Here is a 19,614-nt window from a genome sequence, read left to right on the forward strand (position 1 = left end):
AATTGTGGAAACCACTCCAATGCCGGTCTCGGAAATAGGACGCACCCATTCTGTTACACACGGCCCCATCCAGTGCAACTGTTTATGCTGAATGTAAGTTGAATTTCTATCGCATCATAGGTACAGCAACTCACCTGCACCGCATTTTCTTCCGAACGTCTTGTATTTCTTATCCTGTCTTGCTACGGAGCTCCCAGCATCAGTCTCAGATAATTGTCCTCAATTACCAAATTGAACATTCGCTGTGGTATTTCAGAATGCTTCAAACGGCCAATCGGGAGACATCACTGGCCACTTGGCTGCGAGTGGCGTCCGCTGGCCCGACATGACATGGCGTGGAGTGGGGTTTGATTGACTCAGCTACAATGTGGAGTGAGTGAAGCACCTCAAGGCTCCTGCATGTCCCGAGTTTCTCATCTACAGAGTCGAGGGAGGTGGGGTCATCTCCCTTATGACCAATTAATCAGTGTCGTGCAAAATATAGCAAACGAAATCAATATGCAGACAAAGCACGCCTCCTAATTATATCTGTCGAACATAATTCGGTTCATTTGAGTTAGGTCGTGTAGGGATGTTAATTTTAGCAAAAACAAAAAAATGCGTATTAAAAGTTGACATACCTACACATGTTGGTCATGAAAGCGCACGTTTAAGTATTATTTTACACAGCCCATTGACCACCTATGCCCTCCTGAGAGTACCATAATTTCAGCAGCATCGGTTTAAGCAAAACAAACTCTGGACCGGGTTCGACATTCAGTGTCTCATCAGCACCAAGAGTTCGGCTCCGCTTGAAGCAATGATGAATTGGACGTGGAATAATAATCTGGTATGCACGGCGGGACCATCACTTGCCATGTCACAACTACGAGGCCGGATGAGTGTTATGCCAGTCCTTTATTTAACGTATTCAGGAAAAATACATTAATCACATGCATTTTAATGGGATGTTGCTTTTAGCAGCATATTTACATTAATAAAAAACACTAAAATGGTCTTGAAATTTATCGCATGCCTATATACGTTCAATATAGTGTACGGTTTTTAACAATAAGTCAACTCTGGGACTACCCCTGATACTCAGACCACTAGTATGCTTACAGGGGATGAAGCAGTTTTTACACTGATGTAATTCATACATATGCCTATACACCCAAAGGGGCATCGCGCAACTCCTATAGGCAGGAGTGTGGAACCATGCATTTATATGTACTGTTTATTGTGTAATACATTCATATATATAGAGTACATGAACAGAAAATATGTACATTGTACATACTGTATGTACATACAGTATACTGGAGATACTGTACTGTATATACATCCAGTACCACACGGTACATTCAATACAGTATGTCCGCTTGCTAAACGTCTTACATTATTAGTAAAACAGTACCGACAAATACCATACACGCGGTGTGAATACGGTAAATGTTGTGTGCGTGTTGGTGCATATCTGTGGTGGAGCAGCCAGGTCCTGCTACCTCAAAGCAGCGGACGGTGATTGATGATCCATCACTCATCGATTCACGTCCAGTCTCTCGCTCACCGGCGATTCGTCACCTCCTCATCACTCTTTTACCGCCACTACCGTGGTTACCGCTCCCATGAGCTGGAGTCATTGATTCAGCCGCCCACGCTTGACTCTTTGTCGAGCCACACAACACCGTTTCATCTCATCCACATTGTTCAACCACTATACTGCAGGTCACCACAACAACATACTCACCCACCCCCTGGATCCACTCACGAACTCACTTAGCCACTCAATCACTTAGCCACTCACGCGTCACCCACTGACTCACCACACTTGTAGGTCAAATACTTCCCTTTCTGCTTCTTCCCTCGCACAGTTTTGGAATTCTCTCCCATCATCTCCCTCCAAGCTCTTAAAATAATAACATTGTTAGCTGCAATAAACGTGTTAACCCTTGATCTATGGAAACTTTGACGGTGCTGTTTTTGCTGGAAACTTGACATTTTGGGCATTTGACGCCTGTGCTCAGAAACTACGTTTTAAAAAGTCTCAAAGTGTTCGTCATGAGCGGGTGACTGGTGCCATAGGTGCTACAGTATGTATCGGAGTACTGAACCGGCCCTTGTGAAATCCTAGATACAAATCCCTAGCTCTACCCTGAGCTTAAACCAGTGGGAAGTTGAATTTATCTTATTTTGTCATTTAATGCAGTATAAATGCTAGTCAATCATTTCCCTGGTCGAATGAGCATTGAGGCATTGGTGTTCATCTCATGTTTAAAAGCCCTGCAGAGCCAGTGGTGGAAATTCCACATTCCAACACGCTTGTTGACTTCCCCACAACGTGGACCTCATTCTTTTTTTTTATCAATCTTGATTTCAGGAGTTCAATTTCGACAACCTTAACCATTGCGAGCCGCTTGCTTGTACCACCGAGTCACCCACCCCCATGGCCAGTTCAAGAAATGGATATTATTATTCGTTTGCAGTGTCGGAATGCGTGCGGTCAAAAAAACATCGAAAATCAAAACTGCCAAGGAAGTGGGGTTGGGGTTGCCCTTCACGTCTCGTGCGTATCACCACAGCGCGCGTCGACGAGAAATGTACAAAAACAACAATTCCGCACTGCCAACACGATGCAAGAAGAGCACTGGGTCAATAATCGTGGCGAGATTTGACGGCACGTAGAAAAAAAGTCGCCTTGCAAAAGATGGGAGCGGGGGCACACAGTGCCGAAGGTCGACGATCTTTTCTTTTCCCAGTACCGTCAATCACGACACTCTGCCAAGTGTCGTTTTGTGCCTACAGAAGAAAACAAATCTACACGGCATTGTGTGCAACCCTATTATGCAAACGTGATGCGTGCATCATGCATCCATCAGTCTATCTACAAACACGCACTATAGAAACTATCAATACAGTTATACAGTGAATACGCATTGGATGCTATTATTACATGTACAGTTATTTACAAAATACAAATTTGCGCGTCGGCTTTTTGTAAAAAAAAAATGCCTGTTTCTAGTGTAAGCGAGTTCCAAAAACGAGGAATATTTCAAAAAGCGTATACATTCGTTTAAACTAGGTGTGTACATTCCAATAAGGTAGATTAGTTGCATCGTATATGTAACAATCACTAAAATAATTCCAACGTCAGTTAAAAAGCCACTATCGCCAAATTTCTCCCGTCGATCAACAACTGGCCCGTTATTGCGCCAGAAGATCAACTCTAGCATGGTATAAAAGTGGAGCGTGGTGTGTGTCAGTTCCATTGTAATCCATGCCGTGTCTTCATTTCAAGTACATGACAGTCCTCTCCACCTGTTTCATTAGAAGAAGAAAAACACATTTCATATATTCCACTTAGAAAAATCTCTTGAGATGGAACATCTTGTTTGCAAGGGTGTCCAGGAATGCCAGGGATAGGCTCCACATCTTTTGAATTTCCACAGAATCCCAAAAACAGCTATTATGTCAAAGAACATTCACACACTGGCCTAAAGCCACACGAACTCTGGGCAGAGCTTGGGCCCCGACACCAGAGGCATTCTGTCACTCGACTTTCCGTAAAGTTCAACACGATACCGGCACCAGATCTCGGGCACGCCTCATTTCCTGCCACCCAGAACACGGATGCCAATTATCGGACTTTAATCAGGTCACACCAGGACAGGTGGCAACCCGAGTCAATGTCTGCGCTGTCTCTCCCCCACCGCTTGTCTCATTCGAGTGCCTTTTCCATGCCACGTCACATCCGTCTGCTCAGCACTTCCTCCGTCTTCACACGAGCAGTTGTTCTGCTGCACTGCGCCAGATGGTACACGGGGGGGCACTGGTGTGAACTGCAAAATGCCGACCGTCTCTGCTGTAAGAAGAACCCATGTTGTTGGGAAGACTGTAGCGCTGTGCAAAAATATTCACTTTCCCCCCCCCACTCCCCGAGGAAAAATAACATTTCGGTGGCACGTCACAACCTCTCTGCCGGCCCAAGCGCGTAAAGCCCTGGGTGTCTGTGCAAGCCAACATTAATTACAGAGATACCATCTTATGGATCCAATGTAGTGTTGCAATCGCCTGAACACTTTAACCGTGCAATCCCATTGGCTGGCCTTGAAACACACCCAGTTGCTCTGAGGACACATATCCACCCATGAGAGGGCTTCCTCTGCTCGTGCTGGCTGAGTGTGGATTGCAGGCCGTGTCGTAACACAACGGAATGGACGGCATCTCCTGGGCAACCCGTTGCTCATCAGCCGAGTTTCCTGGTTCGGCAGCCACTGCCGCCGCTGCCTCAGAGTGCAGAGGGATTTGCACGTACGGCAAGAGGGCAGAGGCCGAGGGCACGGCTGGGGCCATGGGTCCATGTTCTTCCGGTGAACCCTTCCCAGAGGGCACCGGCGGCTCACTCGCCGTCTTTTGGAGTAGGATGCTGCCGTCGGCCTTGATGTCGGTTACGTGCGCGTACACGTCCAGCAGTCCCGACCTCATGCCAACGGGCTCGTTCGCATTTTTCCCACTCGGATCTGTACATCGACCCACTGCCGACCTGTCCGCACTGCAGACGGCCACGGCTCCGAACCCACAGTGGCCCGATGGGCCTTGCTGAGGAGGTGCCACAAACTTGGGGCTCTCTCCAGCACCCAGCTCTCGGGTGAAGTCTGTCCCTGAAACCTGCTCACTGGACACGCCCGCATGCTTCATCTTCTCCTGCGAAGGACCCTTCACCTGCACGGCAGTGAATGCGGTGGCAGTGGCCTTGACCCTCAGCAAGAGCATTGAGTCCAAGCCCAGTCTACTCGGCAAGTTGCCCACTCCCTTTCTCCCATCCGCGCTCGCAGAACTTTCATGTCCAGAGTCTAGCGCCTCCTCATCCTCCTCGTCCTCCTCGCTCTCCTCACCTCCTCTGACACGCCTCGCTTTTCCCAGGAGTCTTCCACCCTCTCCGGTCCCGCACTCCCCATTGGCGTCATGGCCTCTGCTCTCCCTGGTCCCTTCCAGCCCCACCTCGACGCACTCTGCCCATGAGTCGGTGTCCTCGCAGCGCGCAGGCGTGTAGCTGTGGAACAGCGCGAAGATCCCGTGCAGCTCCTCCGGCGGAGTTTTCTGCACGAACATTACAAAATAAACACGTAAACATGGGCAGCCCAATCACCAACATACTGCAGGTAATGAAACACACACTTCTGCCCATCTACTCATCGGCACACCCACTCAATCTCTCACACCAAACCACTTAATCACCACACTGCAAGTCACAACGATACAGATACTTACCCACTCGGTAACCAAACAACAACCGCCATTTGTCACTAAGTGGTGGTGACGTCACCACGATGCTTGTGCCAGGCGTTGTACACTTTAAGCCCACGTGAATTGTCCAAGGCTCACTGGCAGGAGGTTCGGTAACCCACTCATCTACTCACCTACACCCTGTCACCTACTCACTCACCCACTCACCCACTCAGTCACTCACCCATCCGCTCAACCGCGTGCAGTTTACAACGATACAACAACAACCGCCATTCGCCACTAAGTGGCGGTGACGTCACCACGATGCTTGTGCCAGGCCAAGTGCACCTTGAGGCCACGTGAAGTGTCGAAAGCCCGCTGGCAGGAGGTCACGGGGCAGACCCAGGTGCCACTGGTCGACTGACCGAGATGACCGAGATGACTGGCTGATGCACCACCTGTGCCCCCTACTGTGCCAACTTGCTGTGCTTTAGCCACCCGGCGCTCCGCTCGTTGTTGTGAGCGTCGCTCCTCCGCCCTCCGTTGTTGTTGGAGGGCGACTGCCTCCAACTGCCCAGTAGCGTCCTTCACGAGCCTCCTCCACTGAGGCCGATCTTGACACCGCTGGTACCAGTCATCGGCAAGTCCACTCAGCTCCACGTCCTCCTGTACCACATCACTCCATCTCCTCTCCAGCCCGTGCCGCGCCCGTCTAGCCCCCTCGATCCGGCCGAACAAAAGCTGTTTAGGCATGCGGTGGCTGGGCATGCGGGCTACATGACCCAGCCAACGCAGCCTTGCCTGCCGGAGGAGCTCACTGATGGGACTTTGCCCAGATCTTTCAAGGATTTGTGAGCTCCTCACACAATCCAGCCTGGTTAAACCCAGGATGGATCGTAGGCAGGCCAGCCTAAATGTTTCCAACCGGCGAAGATGCTCCACCAGGGGGGTCCACGTCTCGCAAGCGTAGAGAAGGGAGGGAATGACCGTGGCCGAGAAGACCTGAAGCTTCGTGCGGAGCGACAGACCAGGTAGCTTCCACACAGCGTTACGCAACCGATGAAAAGATATTGCCGCTCGACTGATTCGGAGTGAGACCTCTGCTGATAGACTGGAGCCGGTCATAAGCACACTGCCCAGGTATGGGAAACTCTCCACTCTCTCCACAACTGCCCCATCACCAATTGGGAGTTGTGGGGGTGGAGTGTCCGATGGTACAAAATACCCAGGCAGGTGCTTGGTTTTGGTGGGGCTGATGGTAAGGCCCCACCTCTTAGTGGCACGCTCCAGTCTCAGCAGCAGCGCCTCCAACTCCTCTTCTGAATGAGCAGCTATTACCAAATCATCGGCATACATAACGTGGTTGACCAATAGGGAGCCATCCCTTGATCGCACCCGGGCGTCGATCAGCCTCCCATTATATCTGTACCAAACGGAAATTCCCCCGGTACAGCTATTGAAGGCTTCACGAACTACGCGGTCAAAATAGATGTTAAATAATGTGGGAGCCAGAGGACATCCCTGTCGCACCCCAAGGTGTACAGGGAAAGGCTCCGACTCCCGGCCACGTAGTTTTACCCGGGCCCGCTCACCATCATGAAGGTCCTTAATGATCGTGAGCAGAGGGTCAGGGACTCCGAAAGCACGAAGAACAACCCAGAGTCCAGTCCTACTGATGGTATCATAGGCCTTGACCAGGTCAATAAAGCAGAGATGTAGGTCTTTTTGGAATTCCCTACACCTCTGCTGTAGCAGACGGACAGAAAATATGGCATCTGTGCAGGACCGCCCTTTCCTGAAACCGCATTGGGGCTCCGCAAGCCCCTCCTCAGCGTGCCTAGCAAGGCGATGTTGAATAATCCTTGCCAGGACCTTACCCGGCACACTGAGGAGTGAGATGCCCCTGTAGTTGTTACAGTCTGTGCGGTCCCCCTTCTTAAAGAGGGGGACCACCAGGGCATCCTTCCAGTCCTGCGGAACCCGTCCAGTGGTCCAGACTGTTGTTATGATGTCATATAGGGCAGTCTGTGCACAAACGCCACCCTCCCTCAGCATTTCGCTTGGGAGATCATCTCTGCCCGGTGCCTTCCCTGGTCTCAGACTCCGGATCGCCCTCAGTACTTCCTCAACAGCTGGAACCTCAGCCAGCCACTCACAGGGGGTGACCTCTTCCAATATTTGAGGCACCGCAGCCTCAGCAGGGTTATCCCCACTTTGTGCCATGATGTTTTCCTGGCTGAGAGAATTTCCCTCCCCCAGGACCTCACAGAAATGCTCAGCAAATCTGCAAACCTGTTCCTGGGGGTCGGAGATTGGATCACCGTTTTTTCCTCTAATGATGGTAATAGGTGTGGCGCTGCAGGTTACTTTTTTGATGGAGTTAAATAGTGATTTGTGATCACGGGCCACTGAGGCAGACTCCATCTCCTCAGCAACGATACACCCACTCACTCACCTACTCATGCATGTACACTCTCTCCCACCACACTGCAGGCCACAACACTTCTCTTTCTGCTTATTCCCTTGCACTGAAGCACTTTGGAATTCCCTCCCATCTCCTTGTTTCACGAGGAATAATAGCAATATTCAATTTAAAAAAACGTGTTACACTTATCTATTACAACTCTGAGAGTGATGTTTGCTACTCGGCTGCTTGACGTTTTGGACCTGCGTTAAACAAAAACTCTACAAAGCAAGATAATACTCAACAGTACTTCTCAGATTGTATAACTGTTTGCCAGGATATGATAACGATCCAATCTAGTTTAATTAAAAAAACAGTTTTGCCTGCGTTGAACCAATTGTTTAAGCAAACCAATCTACTAAAGCTTTCGTGACTGCAGGAATTAATATTCTTTGGGTCATTCGGTAAAGTCATAGAGATCGGTTTAAAGAAAATAACAAAATAAAAAACTACGACGTTTCGATCGCAACACAAACGGTGATAATCAGGAAAAGGGGGGGTTAGCTTCTAAAGACAACTGCTTATAAAGGTTTGAAATGGGCGTAGCCCAAATGTCAGCAGCCAATGCAATGCAAGTGGTGGGCCGAGAAGATGGGTACAAACTGAGCAATCATTGGACGGACGTTATTAACCAGTTTAAGTCATAACTGGCAGTGATGTTCCCAGCCTACCACCTTCTGATGTTAGTTGTTATTTTCGGCTCTCTGATTTTTGACATTAACAGATTAAACACAGCTACCTCGCGCGCCATCCTCGAGGCTTCTGCTTCACGATCTTCCATTAACATACTAATCTCTTATATGAATATAGCCACCTAGGCGCACTCGCCGTGAAGGATGCCTGGCAATCTTGCATTGACATGCTAATTTTTGCCTGCAGCCCTTTGATTGGTAGAAAGCCCACCACCGCCACAGTCGCGGCCCACCACTTTGCTTGTTTTGAACCAATACTGCTGAAATGATGTACTCCCATATAGTTGCGTGTGGCTGATGGGATGTGTAAAAATAAACAATTAATATTTTTTTACGTGGAGGGAAAGACACAGGAAGGAAGGCCTATCGTCTGCTTATTGATTTCGTTTGCTTATGAGACAGGCTCCTTTGCTTCGTGGGTTTATTATAGCCCGGCAGCCACCTTGAGCAGGTCATGATCCATCCCTGTGATGCGTGGTCCTGGCACTGGCGGCAGAAATACTCTCTTGATCCTGCAATTAATAAGAATCGCCGGGGTCACATGGAGGACGTGTCAGTACACACTTAGCAGTATCACACGGATGCCGTTCAATAGAAACCACAACGAGGCACGGACACACTGGCCACGTAATATATTATCCATAGCAGAGATTTTTTTGGTTAATATATTGTTTATTGTACAACACATTCGTGTCGATTTTATGCCCATAGAAGCATTTAAGGCATACTTAGTTGCGTTCGTGATAAGGGCTACATCATTTGGAAATTACACTTGTGAACGTGAATTGGTGTACGTTACCTGCTATGACTCACGATTCAGAAACAACACACGTTGACAAAGACAATGGAAGAAAAGCTGAAGAGTGCGCAAAGAGCGTGGAGGGGTGCACCCTTGGAATTGACACCGAGATGGAAGCAAGAGGAACACGTGGATTATAAAACACACGCAGATAAGAGGCATCATATTGCCTAAAAAGAAAACTAAGTGGTGCCTGGGCAAGGCTTGGCACGGCTCGAAGGGATTTGGGCCGGTGGTAGAGACTGTTGATGAAGTGCTAGCAAAGAAGGGACTGCACCCTAGAGGACTTTCACCTAGGAGAAGGAGCGACAAAAGAATTTAAGTGTGCGGGCGCTTAGACTGTGCTCTGGGAAGTCGAGTGACCGAATGCCGCTGGTTTTGGAGCTCAAGCTCTGTCCAAAGTGCTTGCCGCTTGAATGTTCTATAGCATAATAGATTTTTGGGATATGGTGGAAAATAAAGAGATGTGGAGCCTATTCTTGGCATTCTGGATACCCTTGCACGACGGGTGGTGGTGGCGGCTTGGAGAGGCCTTCTTCCAACTCTGATGGTGTTAACGTTCGTATAAATACACTGCGAGATGGGTCGGCCCTGCAAGTCTGATACACTGGCCGACGCAGGACCAGACGTGGCACTGCCTCTACTACCTTTTGCGGGTGCCGATCAGGGTGACAAGGAACAGCAGCGTCACCATAGCACCCATTACGGCAGCCAGCAGTGTCACGCCAACAGCCCACTGTGCCACTGCAGACATTGGTGCACACACACACATGCACGAGATCCCCCGATTAGCCGTATAGACTGTAGGATCAAATGCTCTTTTACATTTGAATTTGTACCCACACCACAACACACTACGATTGTGTTTTCTGTGTCACGGCGGTGTACGTATTGATGACAAAAACACTACGAGCCGTCCGCTTCACAGTGGATGCTCAAGATCCCGCGACGTCATTCCAAGGAAAGTAGGCCAACGCAATTAACTCAATTGGTAACACACGTAGCAGCAATTGTTGCTCCCTTACTGCGAAAACCTAGCACGACCCTTCCGAAATAGTCTTGAGGCTCAACGAGGATGTTCTGGGTAATCAAGGGCCATGATAATTCGCCATAAGGTGAAGAACAAATTAAATACTCTTGCAATGCTCCCATGTATCAGAAAACAACCGTGGAAAAAATATCTTGTGGGATTTTTTTTTAAGTATAGCCATCAAGTGGCCTTAAAAAAAAAACATTTCCCACTATAGGGGGTGGGGTCGTACAATTCCCATTCACTGTGCTGTGAGATCAACACGTTTGAACCGATGTCAGAGCAGGAAATTAATAAAATTAAGTGAAAGACAAAACGGAGTATGGTGGTTGTCTTGTTCAGTTGTTGACACCTTGAGCCAACCGGCCATCTCTTAGTCACAGCCAAAGACAAAGGTCTGCCGTGTAGCCTTCAACAGACTGTTGAGGCAAATTCTGTTAGCGTATACGAATGCACACGAAGGGGGTGGACGGCTGTTGTTGACACTCTGCACCAGGTACTCATTTGAGGCCGAGTCAACCTAGGGGAAGCCCAGGACCAGTTGATATAACCATCACCGATGTTGGCTGTGAGCGGGAATCGAACTGGGCTCATCGGGTTGGAAGCACAGTACACTAACCACAACAACACTAGCGACCCCTATAATTCATGGGCCATATATACACGAAGATTTGTTTACATAATTATATTTACACTCCTTTACCCAGGAAAGCCTCATGGAGTCTCAATACTGTTGCAGGGGGGGGGGGGTGGTCCTACTAGGTTTTCCCAGTAGGGGGACAACAATTGCTAGGTGCGTTTTCCAAACATAATTTGCGGAAGAATTTTTTTTAAATTTGACCATGTGGCCTATGTCTTCCGAATGACGTCATGGGATCTTTAACGTCCCACTGACAGTGAAGCATATGGACGCAGCAGGGTTATAATTAACACGTCCACAGTATTAGCCAGGGCAGCCTGCTGGATTCAAATCGGAAGCCAGCATATCCAATTCCGAAAAAAATACGGCAAGGTCAACAACCCACAACACACATAATCTGCACTGGCACAGCCAGACAGCCCAGTGCTCGCACCGCTCACACCCGTGCATTGCCACATACATGGCATGAGTGACGCACCTTGGTTTATGCCGATGGGTGGCTGAATTTCAACCTCGGCGCTCCACGGGCTCCAGAATGGGGAGCTGGTGGCCCGGCAGCGCACGCGAATGTAGTATCGCTCTCCCGGTTTCAGCCCGTGCAGCACGAGCTCCGTGGTTTGTATGCCAAACGTTTTCTGGAAGGACACGTGCACACACACGGTATTCACGCCGACTCGCGCCCAGAGTCTTAAATCAAAGTGGATTTCCTGCTCAAATGAGCATTTAGGCGGTGCTCATCTCTGGTTTACAGCCTTGCAGAGCCAGTGGAAGGAATTCCAGAGTGGAGTAGTGAGAGACAAGAAGTAGAATGTGTAGTGAACTGCAGTGTGGTGGCAGAGTGGGTGAGTGAATTATTGTCTTTTTGTGTCCTGCAATGTGGTGGCTGAACACTGTGTGGATGAGATGACAGTCGGTAAAAAAATTTAAATTAATAAAAGTAAAATAAAAGAAAAATCACGACGTTTCGGAGGCAACACAAGCTTCCGTCTTCAGGTGGTACCGCCACAGCCACGACAGCTGTATCAAGTAAATGAGAGATTACAGGAGATACCACTCCGTATATATAATGGTTGAGGGGGGGGCCAGGAATGGCCCACTTTTTATTATTATGGTAGGGTGCGGCTTGAGACTATGAATAGACTACATAACAAAAGACTGAGCCTTTATTATGGAGAGGTTCGGTTTGTGACTTCGCCTAGCCTACATAACAAAAGTGTGAAAAAAGAAAGCTAAACTTGGTAGAAAGCTAAACCTGGTTAAACAAAACTGGCTGTCTATCAGTAACCTGCAATAGTTTTCTGTCAAATAAGATGGTCCAAATAAGTGTAGTTAAATCTTTTTTTGCATGGTTAATCACATCTTTCCAATAATTAAATGTGCGGCTTGAGACTATGAATAGACTGCATAACAAAAGACTGAGCCTTTATTATGGAGAGGTTCGGTTTGTGACTACGCCTAGCCTACATAACAAAAGTGTGAAAAAAGAAAGCTAAACCTGGTAGAAAGCTAAACATGGTAAAACAAAACTGGCTGTCTATCAGTAACCTGTAATAGTTTTCTGTCAAATAAGATGGTCCAAATAAGTGTAGTTAAATCTTTTTTGCATGGTTAATCACATCTTTCCAATGATTACTCAGTTTGTAACCATCATCACGGTTGAAATTATGTCTGTGTTTGTATATTTGTATGGCTTCGTGAACAAACCTTTGATGGTAGCCAAGAGGTTTGCAGAGCACCTTGGTCTCGGAAAAGACAATTTCATGAGAGCTCACAGAGTTGTAGCAATGATCGGCAACGGCCGAAGAATCAGTTCTGCCGTGTTTCAGATCTGACTTGTGCTCGCGGACACGATCAGAAACATGACGTTTCGTTTCTCCAATGTAGCAATCACCACAACTGCAACTCAATTTGTAGACTCCAGGATACTGTAAGTCAGGAACGACATCCTTCACAGATGGAATCAGATCACGGATTTTATGCACTGTACTGAATCGGACTTGGATCTTATGTTTGTTTAGAATTTTGGAGATCTTTTTGGTCACGCCTGCTATGTATGGTAACGTGATAGTTTTGTTCGGAGTTTCATGTGGCTGTTTCTGTATGGTGGGAGAAACAGCTTGGCGGATGGTGCGGTCAGAGTATCCGTTCATCCTGAGGGCCCGATGTACGTCTTAATTCACCGGCCAGGTGGTGTTGGTCAGAAATGCCATGGGCTCTGTGATATAGCGTTTTGATGAGAGAATTCTTTTGAGATGGGTGGTGGTGGGAATCCGGTTTCAAGTAGGAATCTGTGTGGGTGGCTTTCCTGTAGACAGAATGTGCCAAGGATCCGTCAGGTCTCCTCTCAAACAGAATATCCAAGAATGGTAGTTTACCATCTTTCTCCACTTCCATGGTGAATCTAATGGATGGGTGTCTAGAATTGATGTGGTCGAAGAAGTGGTTCAATGCTGGGAGGCCATGTGGCCAGGTATGACGAAAGTGTCATCCACATACCTCTTCCACAGGGAAGGACGCAGGGTGGATGTCTGGATGGCGTCTGATTCAAACTTTTCCATGAACATGTTGGCTATAACTGGTGACAAGGGGGAGCCCATAGGGATACCCTCATTCTGTTTGTAGAAGGTGCCATTCCAGATAAAATAGGTGTTGGTGAGGCAATGCCTAACCAGCGCAGGTACATCAGAATTTAATCCATGTTGGACTAAGTCCTCAATTATTGTTAGGGTGTCTGGTACTGGGACTTTGGTAAACAAAGATACTACATCAAAACTGACGAGGATGTCATCAGGAGATAGTACCATGTCCTTAACCATAGAGACTAATTGGGTTGAGTTGAGTACTGCCGAAGAGGTCTTGCCTGTGAAGGGAAGCAGAGTATCTGATAGAAAACGGGCTAGTTTGTAGGTAGGAGAGTTTATCGTCGACACGATGGGTCGTAGCGGGGTGCCTTCTTTATGGATCTTGGGAAGACCATAGAGTCTGGGAGGTCTAGCCGCCGATGGTTTTAGGCGTAGTCACAAACCGAACCTCTTCATAATAAAGGCTCAGTCTTTTGTTATGCAGTCTATTCATAGTCTCAAGCCGCACCTTTAATCATTGGAAAGATGTGATTAACCATGCAAAAAAATATTTAACTACACTTATTTGGACCATCTTATTTGACAGAAAACTATTGCAGGTTACTGATGGACAGCCAGTTTTGTTTTACCAGGTTTATCTTTCTACCAGGTTTAGCTTTCTTTTTTCACACTTTTGTTATGTAGGCTAGGCGTAGTCACAAACCGAACCTCTCCATAATAAAGGCTCAGTCTTTTGTTATGCAGTCTATTCATAGTCTCAAGCCGCACCTTACCATAATAATAAAAAGTGGGCCATTCCTGGCCCTTCCCCCTCAACCATTATATATACGGAGTGGTATCTCCTGTAATCTCTCATTTACTTGATACAGCTGTCGGGCTGTGACGGTTCCACCTGAAGATGGAAGCATGTGTTGCCTCTGAAACCTCGTGATTTTTATTTTATTTTACTTTTATTAATTTTTATTTTTTTACCTACGTGACTTTACCGAAAAAACCTAAGAATATGAATCCTTGCAGTCACGAAAGCTTCAAATCTAGAATGACAGTCGGTGTCTGGTGGACCGAGTCCTCAACATGGGCGGAGGAATCCATTATGGAAGTTCATTAGAACAGTGACCATAGGGGTAGAGACAGAAGAGTGATACGCAGGTGACTGACTGCTGGTGAATGAGTGACTTGTGTGAATCAATGAGTGCTGGATCATCAACACACATGTCATCACGTGTTTGCTACGTATGTGTCACTTGACACCCTGAACACCCTTAAAAATGAGATTCTCTATCTAAAGGGATTATCCAGGCAAAATATTTTACTTTACAAGAAAGCACCATGCTCGTGATACATCTGTGAAAACAACGATTCGCTTTTAATTGAGACACCCTCCTTTACGCTGGGGCATCTCAGAGTGATTTACACGCGATCGGTGACTTACATCACACCTCATTTTAACACATTTCAAAGGGTACGCCCAGTAGCAACTGTCCCTGTGTGGCACAAAGTGACTCAGTACCTGGCCTGCAAGTGGGCATTGGTCTGCCAGTAGAGGGTGATGATTGTTGCTGTGCGTAATCTCAATTGAGACATTTTCTGATTTTTTTTTGCATTTGAAAAATATGAATCCTGACGCTGCCACATAAAGGCCTACTCTTTTGGAATGACATCAGGGGATCCAAACTACTTATGGTTACCGGGTTGCAGTATTACCCAAGGCGGCCGTAGAACCTGAACCGTGAACCTCCGCTACTGCTGGGCTCTGTCACCGCCCCAGCGTGGAAGAGTAACCCAGATACCTTTTGTAGAGCCCACTCTCGTGGAGGGCCTTCTACCAGCTGTGGCACGAGCGAGCAAGTGCAGGGCGGCGCCTTTACCTTCGTATTGAGATGCGAGGGAAAACCAACGACTCGGTGACTTGGGCCGTCGTGCGGATTGTACGTTCGCGAATGGCCAATGGGTGCATTTGATACTGAAATTCGACTAGAAATGTTTATTGGTTCCTGACTTTCGGGACCGGTAACCGGTTCTGAGAGCGATCAGCAGATTACCGGTTATCGTTTAACAAGCATCGTATTTACGCGTGTGACGTGCATTGTAACAGCAACCGCATCAAAACAACAATAGGCTGATGTACACATCTCTCTCATGAATGAAAAATTTAAGACACAAGCCACAGTCGTGCGATAGTGCCCATGCAAACCAAACTATGAACAATAGAGTAAACCCATAGAGACACGTAGATACATAGAGACTCATAGCGATACATGTCGCGACATTAAAGACAAGCGATTGTGGCCATGCAGTCAAAATTATGTATCATAAATCACTGTGTGGTCTGCACTCTATCAACGGTGGAGGAAAACCAAAACTGCACAAACTCTCTCTCCCGAAGCCCTCTTGATGTGGCTTGCAGAACTCGCTTTGGCATTCAGCTCCTGTAACATAGTGCTGCCCTATGCAAGAATAGAATAGTATTGAGACGTTTGGAATAGAAGAGTGCCTGGTATTGAGATGGCCAGGACAGTTACATAAGATGGAAATTAATGGTGAGGAGCTGTTGTTGCTGTAGATTGGCAATTGCAAAAGAGGTTGTGGTGAAGAATTAGGCGTATTATTGTATTCTTTATATTGTCCTCAAAAGCACTGATTACTTTGTCTACGGGGAGGAATTTCACCTATCTGTCAGAGTTTTTAGCAGACAACGAGACAAGAAGTCACAGCTTCTATTTTTTACCTATGTGACTTTACCGAAAAAACCTAAGAGTAATCCTTGCAGTCACGAAAGCTTCAAATCTAGAACTCTTATGTAATTCTAGGTCCCATGTCTAACAGAAAGAGGGTCCTCGCCTGTAAACATCTGTGAGTGCAGCAGTGTCGCATGAAGAACTCTGCCGATGAGACACTGGATTCTCTAAACCGGTCCAAAGTTATGCTTGTGTTGAACCGGCACCACGAATGTGGTCCGCCCTTCCCAGAATGTTCATGTGGCCAACGGGTTGCAAAAAATATATACTTTTTTTACGTTGAGGGGCAGATACGTGAGGGAGGCATATTATCTGCTCGTGAATTTTGTTAATTCTTATTTGTGTTGTAGTTTTAGATAATTGTAGACGGACTGTACGCCCTCCCTCCCTCCTTAAGAGGCGGCTACAGTTTCTGTAACGGCTGCAGAGACGGAGAGAGATTTTGTGTGCACAGGGCATGGAATGTGCACCGGAACTGCCTTCCCGTGCAGCCCTGTAACCCTATGCGATTGATTCAATTGTGCGCATTCCACATGTGATTACTGCAAGTCCAATACTACTGCCCCATAGGCAACCTCCCGATCCGAGTAACGTTGCATCAGTGTCAACGTGATATCGCAAAAGATTGGAGATGGCAAAATAAATAATGAATAAATGTCACTACGCCTCGGCTTCGCTGTCGGCCGAGAATGACCCCCAGCGCCACCCAATGGCGCGAGACACGGGGGGGGGGGCAGGAACAGCGCCGGTTCCTCTCTGCTGCCCCGACGGCAGTAGGGGACCGCTCTTAATATCCGCGACGTCCCAACCACCACCACACCACCACCACCGTGTCCCAACCACCACCACACCACCACCACACCACCACCGAACCGCGTCCCAACCACCGTCACACCACCGAACTGTGTACCAACTACCGCCACACCACCACCGTGTCCCAACAACCACCAACACCACCGCGTCCCAACCACCGGCACACCGCCACCACCACCGCGTCCCAATCACCGCCACACTACCACCACCACTGCGTACCAACCACCGCCACACCATCAGCACCACCGTATCCCAACCACCGTCACGCACCACCACCGCGTGGATGGAAAATAATGTGTGCGGAAATTTCCTCCATGAATGTTAACGATCAGGGACTCAGCCACACTGCATAGGCGATCCATCAGGCGCACATCGCTGATGACTGCCCCAATACAACAAGCAGACTAGTCCACTCGGCTACCCCGATTCAACAAGCAGAGTAGGCCACTCAGCTACCCCAAATACAATAAGCGGTCTAGTCCACTAAGATACCCCAATACAACACGCAGACTCGTCCACTCAGCTACCCCAATACAAGTGGACAACTCCACTCAGCTACCACCCTCGGATGCCATAGATTGAGTTTTTGTTCAAACTCCATACAAATGAAGAAAAGGCCAATGCCTCCTTCTCATATCTCTCTCCACGTACAAAATATAAGTTTTTTTTTAGTTTTACACATCTCATCAGCCACACGGCACTTCTGCCCAGATCTTTACCACCCAATCCAGAAGTCAACAAGACTAATTTCCCAAATAGAGGCAAAGGGCAAGAGAGCTGTCCCAATGTGAGGCCATCGGTTCGATGTCAGAAGCAATGTGTGGCATGAGAAACGAGAGTTTGGTGGTGTGCCAAGCAAGTATGTGGATAATGGTTACATAATTATAAAAACTGTGGTTATTAGTTAAGCTACGGTGAGGGATTTAGAGCTAGTTTTGGGTGCAGTGTGGGGTGTATGTATATATGAGATTGGGGTTCGTCAATGCGAATCTTACTGTTGCCCATTCTTAACTTTTTTTTTTTATTGCAGAGGCTCAGGGTTCGAATTCAGCGGGGCCCACCCTGGCTGTGTGCTCAGCGTAAACACGCCTCCGCCTGCTTCACAGTGGACATTGAAGATCCCGTGGCGTCAATTGGAGTAGGCCGTTCAGCGTATGCCAGCGTCGCACTGTCAACATTTTCCACATTTTTAAAAAATGACTTGCAATCAGTAAGTTACTTGACTGGAACCGCGTTGCCCTCGGCCGCAAAATCAAAGCGAAAAAGAGTCTCGAGGCTCGATGAATCTACCCTGGGTAAACACACATTTCCAGCGCCAATAGCGATTTTCTGCTCAAATGTGCATTGAGGCAGTGGTGCTCATCTCCGATTTACAATCCTGAGCCAGTGGTGTACATTACACATTCCTATGATGGGAGCGAGTCAATCCACGGGACAACTACTGTTTGTGGTCAGATGTTAACTACCTTGACTGGTATACAATATGTCGTGGGTTCGATATCAACTCTGATGCCCGTATATTTGGAGTTTTCATGTTCTCCCCGTGTGCATTCTTCTCCGGGTCCTCCGGTTTTTCCATCCACATTCAGAAGCTTGCGTTTGGAGTATTTGGCTGCTATAAATTTCCACACGATAAGCCACTTTGTTGAGCTATCATTTGTGGCCATGAAGCTCCTGAAATAGAGCCATATAGCTCAGTGGGCCTTACCTGTTATCGTGTTAGCAACCCTGGAGCGGATCTCCCAAAGCCGATTGGAAACGCGCTGCTCTTTCTGCCGGTTAATGGGGAAACACCGTGAGTAATAACCTGGACAAACAGCTCAGGTGCCACGATGTCCTCCGAACATTTCTGTAGACTTTGCGGTCTCGGCGGACGTGCTGCGCTGGACTGGGTTGGCTTCGGGAAAGCTGAAAATCTCTGCGGTGAGAACTCTCTGAAAGCAGCAGCAGGCAATAACTGGACCGGCGAGTTGTCAGGGTGGTTAAGTGCGGCAGCCATTAACACGCAGCCGAGTGAGCGAATAACTCTGGGGAGTGGAGGGTCTGGTGAGCCCCATGTAAAACCGCTTACTTGCAGCGGCTCACACTGTAAGGCCACCCTGCTTTGTTTTGGCGGGGCCAGGAACTAGGCTGAACAGGGTGCAGGCAGTCCCTCCCTCCCTGTCCGGTGTTGTCTTTGATCAACACAGGAAAAAAAAATGCGTTTTGTTTGACAGCAAGCACAGCGTTGTGCACCAACAACAATAACGCCAGTAACCTCCGTCTACCACTAAGTGGCGCTGACGTCACCGCGACGCTTGTGCCAGGCGAAGTGCATGCATCTACCGCAACCAACTTGGCAGGCAGTGACAACATCAATACGCAGACAATACGCCTCCTCTCACCACATATAACATATATGCCTCACCACATATAACATGTATGTTTTAACACGTCCCATCAGTCACACGGCCTTCTGGGAGTGCAACTACAGAACATTTCTGGACTGGTTTTGACATCCAGTGTCTCATCAGCGGTCAGACTTGCTTGAACCAATGCTGGTGAACTGCCCAGATGTTTATAGGTAAGGGCCCTCTCGATCGGGGTTCTAGTTTGACACAAATCTGCATCATACACAACACAAATTATAATTTGCGTCGTTGTGGAGAATA

The 19,614-nt window shown here is 47.9% G+C and overlaps 1 protein-coding gene across 6 annotated transcripts in view; it reads right to left on the reverse strand.

Moving 5' to 3' along the window:
- Positions 1-894: 894 nt before the first annotated feature.
- The window catches only part of LOC133351958 (prolactin receptor-like), a 62,479-nt gene continuing 43,759 nt past the window's right edge, over positions 895-19,614 (reverse strand). For all 6 annotated transcript variants that reach the window (XM_061567600.1, XM_061567595.1, XM_061567596.1 and 3 more), the window contains 4 exons: positions 11,309-11,465; positions 9,808-9,904; positions 8,804-8,873; positions 895-5,079 (listed from right to left, as the gene is read on the reverse strand). In XM_061567600.1, the coding sequence (XP_061423584.1) occupies positions 4,060-5,079; positions 8,804-8,873; positions 9,808-9,904; positions 11,309-11,465 (1,344 nt within the window). In that variant the 3' untranslated portion in view covers positions 895-4,059. The remainder of the gene's footprint in view (positions 5,080-8,803; positions 8,874-9,807; positions 9,905-11,308; positions 11,466-19,614) is intronic.

The sequence above is a fragment of the Lethenteron reissneri genome, chromosome 39, assembly GCF_015708825.2.
Source record: "Lethenteron reissneri isolate LAM-NWPU_2019-01 chromosome 39, ASM1570882v1, whole genome shotgun sequence".
NCBI classification, from domain to species: Eukaryota; Metazoa; Chordata; class Hyperoartia; order Petromyzontiformes; family Petromyzontidae; genus Lethenteron; species Lethenteron reissneri.